This window comes from Pezoporus occidentalis, unplaced genomic scaffold (genome assembly GCF_034315485.1).
Source record: "Pezoporus occidentalis ecotype Australia unplaced genomic scaffold, CSIRO_AGI_Poc_V1 ctg202, whole genome shotgun sequence".
Lineage (NCBI taxonomy): Eukaryota > Metazoa > Chordata > Aves > Psittaciformes > Psittacidae > Pezoporus > Pezoporus occidentalis.
Genome location: NW_026913879.1, coordinates 567,696 through 578,835, shown reverse-complemented (window position 1 = coordinate 578,835; position 11,140 = coordinate 567,696). Strand labels below are relative to the sequence as shown.

General features: G+C 44.7%; 2 protein-coding genes across 3 annotated transcripts; both read left to right on the top strand.

Annotated features, from left to right (window-relative positions):
• The first annotated feature begins 287 nt into the window (after window positions 1-287).
• FAM32A (family with sequence similarity 32 member A) lies at window positions 288-1,440 on the top strand. The gene is made up of 4 exons (XM_062618708.1): window positions 288-424; window positions 489-627; window positions 715-768; window positions 916-1,440. The coding sequence occupies exons 1-4, from the start codon at window positions 348-350 to the stop codon at window positions 982-984; spliced, it is 339 nt and encodes a 112-aa protein (XP_062474692.1). The 5' UTR covers window positions 288-347; the 3' UTR covers window positions 985-1,440.
• A 347-nt stretch (window positions 1,441-1,787) lies between these two features.
• Window positions 1,788-10,340, top strand: AP1M1 (adaptor related protein complex 1 subunit mu 1). 2 transcript variants are annotated; one of them, XM_062618706.1, is made up of 12 exons: window positions 1,788-1,922; window positions 2,496-2,652; window positions 2,960-3,027; window positions 3,597-3,727; window positions 3,870-4,017; window positions 4,635-4,761; window positions 5,128-5,270; window positions 5,871-5,942; window positions 6,160-6,318; window positions 6,979-7,104; window positions 7,307-7,382; window positions 8,403-10,340. In XM_062618706.1, the coding sequence occupies exons 1-12, from the start codon at window positions 1,881-1,883 to the stop codon at window positions 8,423-8,425; spliced, it is 1,272 nt and encodes a 423-aa protein (XP_062474690.1). In that variant the 5' UTR covers window positions 1,788-1,880; the 3' UTR covers window positions 8,426-10,340. The 2 variants fall into 2 exon arrangements, with proteins under 2 accessions (XP_062474690.1, XP_062474691.1); XM_062618707.1 differs by lacking the exon at window positions 1,788-1,922 and adding an exon at window positions 2,012-2,164.
• Window positions 10,341-11,140: the final 800 nt, after the last annotated feature.

The window sequence follows — 11,140 nt, the reverse complement described above, 5'->3', positions numbered from 1 at the left end:
CCGTCCTATCCCTCCAGTCCCTGATGCACAGCCCCTCTCCAGCATCCTTGTAGCCCCCTTCAGACACTGGAACTGCTCCGAGGTCCCCACGCAGCTTCTCTTCTCCAGGCTGCACAGCCCCAATAAACCCCCCCCGGGAATGGCGCTGCCCGGAGGGACACCGCGAGTGGGGCCGGCTTGATCCCGGCGCACCCCGGAGCTCCGCTCCCTCCCTTCAGGGCGGCCGCGGGCCTTCCCTCAGGGCCGGAGGAGGCGGCGCGGGGGGGGGGACGGGACGGGACGGGACGCGCCGTTGCCGTGGTAACGCCGGCGCCCGGCAGGGGGCGCCGTGGCGCGGCGGAAGAGCCATGGCGGACTACGAGGCGGTGCAGCGGGGGCCGCTGCGGCTGAAGGGCGGCGGAGCGGGGCTGGGCGCCGGGAAGCGGTGAGTACCGGGGGGGGGAACGGGGGGCAGCCGGGGTTGTGCCCTGACCGCCCTCCGCCCGCAGGAAGAAGAAGAAGGCAAAGGACAAGGCCCAGATCCTGGAGCAGATCGTGAGCAGCAAGAAGCAGGAGGAGGAGAAGAAGCGCGGCCTGGACAAGCGCACCCCGGCGCAGGTGGCCTACGAGAAGATGCAGGAGAAGCGGGTAAAAAACGGCTTTAAAACCCCCTTTGGAGCCCCCAGAGGCCGGCCCGGAGGGGCTGTGGGTAACTGGGCTCTCTTGTGTCTGCAGCAAATGGAGAGGATCCTGAAGAAGGCATCCAAAACCCATAAGCAGAGAGTGGAGGTGAGTTGAATTGTCCTGATTCACGCAGGCTGCTGAGGCTTGGTGGGCTGGGGGAGCTGTTTTGCCTCCATGAAACACGGAACCGGGGCCTTGTGGTGATGTCAGCGCCAAATACTCAACATTCTCTTCCTCTTTCTCTCCCCTTAGGACTTCAACAGGCACTTGGATACTCTGACTGAGCACTACGACATTCCCAAAGTCAGCTGGACAAAGTGAACGGGCTGCTTTTCAAGGCTTTGGACCAGGGGGTGTGTTTTGTTGGTGTTAAGCAGGGTTGCCATGTGAATGTGTGTAATCCCCACACCCATCGTTTATCTGTCTCCCGAATGTTGATGGATTTGTACTTTTATTTTGTTGGTTTGGGTTTTGAAACCGAATGTTTAAGAAAATCCATCTTTTCTGACGAGCTCTGATTTATGATTGTGCAGAGGGTTTGGGGGTTTTTAGTGCTTACAGCAACAGTAAGGCCACAATCGATTGCTGTTAGCCAGCTGCAAAGGGTTCCTTTATTTATTTGGTATAGTTCTTTTCAGACATCCAGGCCTGGCAGCCTCTCATAAGTTTCTCTTGCAAGAGAGAGGAATTGTATAGTTTGTTTCCATCTAGAGGCGGAGGGTCTGCTGTAATGTGTAACATTAATGTCACTATTAAAATGCCGCTTTCATCCTTTTATTGGTGCCGATTTACCTATAAATGGGCGGAAGAATTTGCGCGTGGAGTTTCTGTAGTGCCTTTCCTGTCTTTATAACTCGTGCTGCCTTTGAGAGATGACATATGCCATGTACCTCAATTAAAACCCCAACATGCCTCTTAAACCTGAATATTGTTCTTGACTGGGAACACCGTCCCTCTGCTCTAGCTGCCCGGAGCCCTTCCTCAGCCTGGGCAAACTTTCCCCTCTTACCCGGTGCTGCTTTCACCACCATGGGGGGAGGAAGATCCCGGGACTATTTGCCGCCGCCCTCCGCCGCTGAACGTGTTCTTCCGCGGTCCCCTGCGCATGCCCCTCCTCGCAGCAGCCGGGTCTCGTTGCGCCGCTTCCTCCCGGAAGCGGAAGTGGGTGCGTGTGCGGCCCGGGCGACACGGCGGCCCCGGCGGGCGGCGGGGCGGCGATGTCGGCCAGCGCCGTCTACGTGCTGGACCTGAAGGGGAAGGTGAGGTCCGGCCGGGGCTGGAGGCGGAGGAGCGGCGTCCCTCGCCCCGGCGGGGGTGCTGAGGGGCCCGGAGGGTGCCCCGGCCTCGCTCGCTGGGGGCTGCGGGAGCCGCGCTCCCCTCTCCGGCACCTCCTTGCCGCCAGCCCAGCTTCTTGAGGCACTGCGGGCCTCAGCTGTAGCGGGAGAGTCGTGGCCTGTGGCTCGGCTCCGGGTGCTGAGGGGGGTGGCTGCGGAGAGCTGGGGTGCGACCTTGGGCACCCCAGGGGTAATTAATCTTTGCACTACTTGGAGGGAGTTTGTCTCAGAGGAGCTGGCTTGTTTTCCCGTCGCAAAAGCGTCTTTAGGGCTCGTGCAGCAGTAGGTGAAGAACAATGAAAAACATCAGTGCAGTGAAAGGTTAAGGAGTCGCGTTCTAATCAGTGTTTTAGCGTTGTGGTTTGCGTTTGTGCAATGGCTGGAGTGAAGTTAAAAGTTACTTAGTGAGGCCTTCCAAATACCTCGTGCATTGGCCTTGCGTGGTAACATCATCTCGTGAAAGAGAAAAGAAAGATGAGTTTGTCCCTCTCTTCGTAGGTTCTTATCTGTCGGAATTACCGCGGAGATGTGGACATGTCAGAGGTGGAGCATTTTATGCCGATCCTTATGGAAAAGGAAGAAGAGGGGACACTTTCTCCCATTCTAGCACATGGAGGAGTTCGTTTTATGTGGATTAAACACAACAACTTATATCGTATCCTTTATACTGCAGATAACTCCTGTGTGCTGAGATACAGAGGGCTGCCACAATATTTGTGTTGTTTTGTGTCTAAATGCAAAGCTGGAGAATGGGTGAAGTAACATAAGGAGGCTTTATTAAATAAAGTTGGTTTATGCTTTGCATGGAGCAATGTGCACCAGCAGGACGGGGTGCAGAAAAGGGTTTATGTGAATTCTACTCTTTCCCAAAAGTTTATCTTCATTTCTTTCCTAAAGGCATTTATTAAACTTTTGTTTTTAGTGGTGACTTTGAATGCATTTTCCTGAGCATCCTTTATCAGTTGTTGCAACCTCTAAGAAAAATGCTTGTGTGTCACTGGTGTTTTCATTTTTATATAAAGTAGTTCAGGTGAGTATGAAATCTCCAAAGTCACTTCTGGCTTCTTTTCAGTTCAGTCTAAATCTAATCTAAATATAAATGCCTAGAGCTTTCCCACAGATAAAGAACTCTATGGTAGTAGCGTTTTTTACTTTATAGTTGGTTATTTTGTAGAACTATCTTCCTGTAGTAATGGAATTGATATTTTGTAGCTGAGCAGGCAAAGGATGTGACACAATGCTGCAAGTAGTTGTACAAGGCCTGAGAACATGGAGAATGGTGAACTTGCTGCATGAGTAGTGGCGTATTGTGTAGTTCCTATGGTTGGTTCATCTGTACCTAGTGTGAAAAAGATTTTCTCCAAAATAATTATTTTTCACAGTAGTTATTGTTGCTTTTAGGATTCACTTAACTCTTTTAATGGAGGTGGATTTCCTGAGGCTGAATCTGCTGAATAGAATGCTGTTTGTGAATGAGGGTGTTTGGTTCGGGGCTTTTTAAGACTTGTGATTTTAGATACAAGAAGACATTCTGAATGTGCTGTACTTCCCTCAGTTAACATCCTCCTTCCTCCCCTCCCTCCTGTCATTTTGTTTCAGGTTTTTTCTGAATATTTCAAGGAGTTGGAAGAAGAGAGCATTAGGGACAATTTTGTTATTATTTATGAGTTGTTAGATGAGCTTATGGATTTTGGTTACCCACAAACCACTGATAGTAAAATTTTACAAGAGTAAGTATCGTTCTGTGTCACTTACAGTGACAGACTTCTTGGAAAGTTTTGAGCATCCTTCCATATGCAAACAAATGCTTTGCTTTGGTCTAGGTAGCAAAAGAATTAATGTTCCTTTTCTTCATGCCAATTGTGTGTGAAGGTACATCACTCAGGAAGGCCACAAACTTGAAACTGGAGCTCCACGTCCACCTGCCACTGTTACCAATGCTGTGTCATGGAGATCAGAAGGGATAAAATACAGGAAAAATGAGGTGTTCCTGGATGTTATAGAGTCTGTTAACCTTTTGGTGGGTACCTTTTATTGTAACTTTGAATGAAAATTGTAATGGAAAGTGGTGAAAGTGCTTTACTGTCTGAAAACCTGCAGGTTGCAATAAAAAGTCAGATTGACTGTGGCAAGTGGCCTGTGCTGCTGAAAACCATGTCAGTTATTGAGACCCAAGTACTACCCATAAGGACATCCAGTAGACAAACAGTGCTTTACTTGTACGCATTGTAGAATCATAGAATGGTTTGGGTTGGACGGGACCTTAAGATCATCCAGTTCCAGTCCCCCTGCCATAGGCAAGGTCCCCTCACTCTAGACCATGTCACTCAAGGCTCTGTCCGACCTGGCCTTGAACAGTGCCAGGGATGGAGCATTCACCACTTCCCTGGGCAACCTGTGCCAGTGTGTCACCACCCTCACAGTAAAGAATTTCTTCCTTGTATCTAACCTGAATTGCTGATTTCTGATCTGTCCTTCCCTCCTCTGTCTGTGCCCATCACCTCCCTGATCTAATCTGCTGGATTAATTTCTCAGGTGAAAGACATCCTAGAAGACTTGGGACATGGGGATGGGGTGGGAGTGCTTGATGTCGTAATGTATCCCATCAGAGCAGTCTTTCTTTTTGTTTTACTTCAGGTCAGTGCCAATGGGAACGTATTACGGAGTGAGATCGTTGGATCCATTAAAATGCGAGTCTTCCTCTCGGGAATGCCAGAGCTGCGCCTGGGTTTAAATGACAAAGTTCTCTTTGATAATACAGGCCGTGAGTATTTCAGTGAAACCTCAATAATCATGAAAGATGTTGTCTGAAGTCAGCTGAAGTTCAGCTGAAAGGATTTAGTCAAAGGTGATAGAAATACACCCCTTTTCAGTGTAGAAAACCACACTGGTTCTTGTGTGACACTATCAGGTGAAGATGGAATACCATGGTAATGTGTGCTGACCACCTAGGTTTCCTCATCCCGTTTTTCACTGGGACTTCTGTAGTCCTAAAAAGCTCTAGCAAGCTAACGAACAAAGTGGCTAAAAGGGAGGAATGTCAGCAGAGAACAGCTCTGCTGTGTGGCTGGCACTGATGAGACTTTGGACATCAGTTGTGCAGCACCTTGAAATACGTATTTATATCTAGGTGGCAAAAGTAAATCGGTAGAACTGGAAGATGTGAAGTTTCACCAGTGCGTTCGTCTCTCTCGCTTTGAGAACGACAGGACAATTTCTTTCATTCCGCCTGATGGAGAGTTTGAGCTCATGTCATATCGCCTCAACACCCACGTGAGTCTGGGTGTTTGCTTTTTCCATGATAACAGTTCAGATTGTAGGCAGCATTGCTGATAGGTTTCCCTTAATTATTTGTTTTCCTTAAAATCTGGGCAGCATGGTAGTTTTCAGATCAACTATTAATGAAGCTTTGTGCTCCTCTCTTTGGAGGAAGAATGAGTTTGGACTTGTCAGTAAACCCCTGTATTTTCAACTGCTGTTGAAACTCTTCCTGAAGTAGCATTCCTGTGGTGACTTTTTCAGCTAAGTGCATGATGAAATGTCAGTGTAGCAATTGACCAGTGTCCTTGGTTCAGCTGGAGCAGTCATTTTTCTCCTTTCGACTTTAGTCTGAGAACAGTGCTGATAACACCCCGATGGTTTTGTCCTCAGACTGAAGTCAAGAATTTGGTCCTTGGTCCATGGCATATCAATGCTTGCTCATTTGTATAATTGTATTTTTAATAAACCCCCAGCTTGGTTATCCTTGCAGGTACCACAGACTTTGTTTTCTGTGGGGTTCACGTGTTGAGTGTAGCTTTATGGGGAAGCAACATTGGAATGACCATGTCAAAGGAAAACTACAGCTGTTAAACGTGTTTCTTCTCCCATTAGGTAAAGCCACTGATCTGGATTGAGTCTGTGATTGAAAAACATTCCCACAGCCGCATCGAGTACATGATCAAGGTCAGCAATTCTAATCATGGCTAATTTCAGTCTTTCATTTGTTCTCAAAGCTTGACAAGCAGTTTGGGCATTTCTAACTTCATTAGTAAGCGTGTGTTACAGCTCTGTTCCTTGCTGTGTAGGTTGGGACAGGGGGAATTGTGTGTCTCAGCACTCACTAGCATAATGGAAATATTTAGAGGGCTGCTTTTCTGATGCAGTTTTTCAATTTCTTCAGGCAAAAAGTCAGTTTAAACGTCGCTCAACTGCCAACAACGTGGAGATTCACATTCCAGTTCCAAACGATGCGGACTCGCCAAAGTTTAAAACCACTGTTGGAAGTGTCAAATGGGTTCCAGAGAACAGTGAAATTGTGTGGTCCATTAAGTCTTTTCCAGTAAGTGTTATTTTTAGTCTTATTACCTGTTAGTGTAATAATTAATTAATGTTAATATTTTATGCATGTTCAGACTCTGCCTATTAGAAGCAGATTCTAATATCTAATAGTATCTAATAGTACTGGCTTCTTCCTCTTCTCCCTTGGCTGAAGGGTTGGAACTTGCAAGTAGATGTTTAAGATACTGCTGTTTATATTAGTTTAACTGGGATATTTTTTTCAGAACAAGGTTAGAGAGCAGATTTTTGAGCCATGTCTGTGGATGGTGTAATCCCTTGGCCTAGGTTTTAGCAGCAGCTGTTTAGTTTGTCAGACTGTGCTTCTTGGGTGGTTCCGTGAGCATGAGCTCTTTCAGATGCCAATGGAGTGGTGGTACAGCTGTCTGTCACTGTTTAGTCAGAAAGGGCAGCAGCATTGTTTTCATTCGAGTATGAGCCTGGAAGAAAATTAATTGTGCCTCAGGCTGGTCCTGATTTTATCTGAATCTTAAAAAAAAAACAAAAACATTTTTTAAATAAAAACAAGTGCTCGCTTTTAAGTCCTAGAGAAGAGCTGGAGGGATGGTGGAGCTCAGTGATTTGGCATTAAGAATATACCACTTGTGTTGTTGCAAGTGTGTTGTATTTTTTCTTCAAGAAAAAAATGTGTCCTTTTTGCTAGGGTGGAAAAGAATACCTGATGAGAGCTCACTTTGGACTTCCAAGTGTTGAAGCTGAAGATAAGGAAGGAAAACCTCCCATAAGTGTAAAGTTTGAGATTCCATATTTCACCACTTCAGGAATCCAGGTTAGTAGCTGAAAATAGAAATACTGATGAGTATTTTTAGGCTCTTCGTGCACAAGTTTTTCTCATCTCCATGATTCCTGTTCAATGTTACCCATAATCCATATTTTTGACCCACCCAAAAAATCTTACTTTTATCTTCTTTGCTAAATGCTGCTTGGCTTACACTGGAGACTTCATTTCTTTAACATCCCTTTCTTTCTAGGTTCGTTACTTAAAGATAATTGAGAAGAGTGGCTATCAGGCTCTCCCATGGGTTCGTTATATTACCCAGAATGGAGGTAAGTAGAATCATAGAATCACAGAATGGTTTGGGTTGGAAAGGACCTTCATACTGTTTCAACCCCCCTGCCATGGGCAGGGACACCTCACACTAGACCATGTCACCCAAGGCTCTGTCCAACCTGGCCTTGAGCACTGCCAGGGATGGAGCATCTACCACCTCTTTGGCTAAACCTGCTCCAGTGCCTCACCACCCTCACAGTGAAGAACTCCTTCCTTATCCCTAATCTGAAATTCCCCTGTTGCAGTTTGAACCCATCACCCCTTGTCCTGTCCCTACAGTCCCTGATGAAGAGCCCCTCTCCAGCATCTTTGTAGCCCCCTTCAGACACTGGAAGCTGCTCTGAGGTCTCCATGCAGCTTCTCCTCTCCAGGCTGAGCAGCCCCAATGTTCTCAGCCTGTCTTCATATGAGAGGTGCTGCAGGCCCTGATCATCCTCCTGGCCTCCTCTGGACTTGCTGCAATAGCTCCATGTCCTTCCTATGTTGAGGACACAAGAAAGCAATACACTGTAGGCATCTCCAGCTTCCATATTTTGTTTCCCTAGCATAAACCTCCAAATAGAAACGCACAAATGCAGTTTGCTCATATTCCTACGTATTAAACTATATGGTTTAGACACAGATTAAGGTTTGCTGCTTTTTAAAGTCACCTTTTTTGGTGTCTTAATGAAAGATCCAATGGGATAGTTCACTATTTTGTAATTAAGCTGAGGTTTGGTGAGATTTTTGGAATATAAATTTAAAAAGAGATCACTCACACATACTATTCTGCTAGCTTCAAGATGTATGAGCCGCTGTCTGCTATAAGATACTAGATTGTTAGCAAGTAGAAGTGGTACTGGTGGGGGGGTGTTGTTTTTTTTCTGCCTGCAATTACCTTAATCACTTTAGAGCTCATTATCATGGCCATTCTAAGCAAAGTTATGGGTTTATTTGACATCTCTTCATCCCCATTTGCTCATCTGCTTTGCTGAAAGGATTTAGTAAACCACTTTTGGCTTTTTTCCCCTGTACAGACTACCAGCTTCGAACACAGTAAAACCCCTCGCAAGAACCACAGACAACAGAACTTCAAGCCTGGAATTTGTTTGCAGAAGCTTCTGTGGTGCTGAGAGCTGTGAATGTTGTTGCCAAGGGTCTTGTTTCTGCAGTCTTGGATTGGCAGGACAGAGATTGGAAATTCACTGTTTTCAATAATGTGTTTGAGCATTTGAACCATTAGTATTGATTGTGTGAATATTTATTTCATTCTTAGAACATGCTGATCTTGCTGCTAAATGCTAATTCTGAGTAGCAGTTACCTTGAGGAGCCAGGAATACAGAACAGACCTTGAGAATGTCTTGTCAATGCCTTGTCTGTTACATCCACAAAGTTTCTAGTATTCATCTTTTAGGATCTCTGAAGACATTGGCAGGGTTATGCTACAAATTAGGGAGACAATTGTGCAATTAAAATGACTGCTGAACACTTAGTTGTATTTAGCCCAAGGTATTTATTTTTTTCTGGGCATATGGGTGCCTTAACTCATTCAAAGCTCTGTTAACTTATAAAAATTAATGGAAAATGAGTTTCAAGTCAATGTGAAATCAACACTTACTATTTGCTCTTCTTTTGCATGGTTTCAAACCAGTTTGTCTGACAGAGCAACTTCAAGTGAAGGGTTTGGAAATGAAAATATGGGTTTGTTAAAGACTTAAGTTAACCAAGAACAAGGGATCACAGAAGTAAATGTCTATGGGAACATCTCTGTAGAAGCATGATGATTGCTAGTTTGAGTTAGTCAGAATGCAGACTGAAAAGTTTCAACCGTATGCTACCCCTAGGGCATGGAAACGCTCTGCCAATTGATGAGCTTTTGCTTTCTTTTGATTTCTGTTTGTAAAACAAGTTCCAAACTCTAATAAGTAAGCATAAAACCTTAGCTTAATTATTGGAAGACAGATCAAAATCATTTTGGAGGTGATGACATTTGGTCGGAAGATGGGATTTTTACTATTATTTTTCCAGATGATAGTAACATACTCCAACCTCTTCTGGCAAATTGATTGGTGTTGGTGAAGAGGCTGATAAAAACACAGTTGCCATTTTAATTCCAGCTTGCCTTTGTGTTAATTTAGGGTAAATATTTCCCTTTTTTGGTATAGCTTGCTAGAATTTAACTTTATTTGTCCTAAGGGAGATGCTTTCTTTCTCAGTCTTTTCCATTTGTAAGCAACTAGAATTCTAGCTTCCTGGCAGATGGATAACAGTTCAGAATGTTATACTTAAAGGTATTATGTTTTTTTTACATACTGTTTCATTTTGTATTCTGAGAAGCTAAGGTTGGCATGGGTGTACATAGTTATTTTGATTTAATTTGGGGTGTTTTTTTTTTCCCAGAAAAAAATGATGGTTATCAGTATTTTTCTTTATAAACAGTTTTTAGAATGCTTTGGTTTGAATTTAGTACTCCTGACAGATGCTAAACTTAAACCAGCAGAATCTAAATATATGTCTGCAAACGTGATGTACTACACTGTGCTCAAGGTTTCTCCACACCACTCTGGTGACAGTCCTTGACTCTCCCGCCAGATCGAGAAGACATTTCACTCATTGTCCCCACTAAATCCTTGTAGACCCTATATATAGATATACTTGGGTATACAGTATATACTGTTAGCAAAAAGACCCAGTTAAATTCCCTTGCAGTGCAGCTGCTGTGACACTAGGGGAAGATCTGCCTCAGGAAGGACTGATCTCTGCTGGTACCGAGGCAATACCAGTTAGGCAATGGTAGGTGTGGATGTGTGTATTCTGCAGTAAGGTTAGTGTGTTTGCCACCTCACAAGCTCAATGTTGAAACAAATTAAATCATCCTCAAGATTTGGTTCCACCACTCATTTTCATGTGAACAATGAAGCTTATGACTGGACTGAACGTTTTTATATTAAAACTGTAACTGGTGGACAAATCATTCTCTCAGGACTGTTTTTCTTCCAAGTGTTCGCTTCTATTATTTGTCTGTAAAATGTGACTCTTGATCACTGTTTGCTTTCCTGTTAAGGGTTGTATCTTGCAGACCAGGACAGCGTTTTCTCCTGTTTCTGTTTCAGTGATGGGGCATCAGCCGTGCTTGTCCAGGAAGTAATAAAGGGCAAAACCTCTGCTTTGAGTCAGTTGTACTTCAGATTGTAGCCTCTAATCTTCAAGTACCCTCAGCTATTCTGATACGAGGCCTGAGTGGTTGGAACTGACTTCATATTCCTCTCCCTGATTTGTCAACCAAATACTGACGAAACCTTTGCTCACTGCTTGTTCTCTGCCAAATCTGCCTATGTGCCATAAAACTAGTGCTCGTTATCACCCTCTATTTCAGAAAGCAAAATAAACCCTACGTCTTCATCCATTCCTTGTTGAAGTGTTGGGTTGTTTGGGCAGAAAGGCACAAACTCAGTGCTAGCATCTCTAGCTCTTATTCAAGGAGTAACTTGTTTATCCTTTGTAAGCTTTGTTCTCAGAGCAGCTGCTAAATCTTCCTTCTCTTGGTGCCTTCTGTTCTCTGCCTAGTATGGAAAACTGTAAGTTTGATGGTCTGCTGCTGCCTTACAGGTTAATACCTAATACAAAATACTTCTAAAAGACAGTTTGCACAATTCAGGTAAGCAGTGAAGCGTCTCATCTGTGTTTTCAGCTCCACATGGTTTCATAGCTGTGTTACCTGGAATTTGGAATATTGAAAGACTAAACTTAGGTGGCTCTGCAACCACTGTTCCT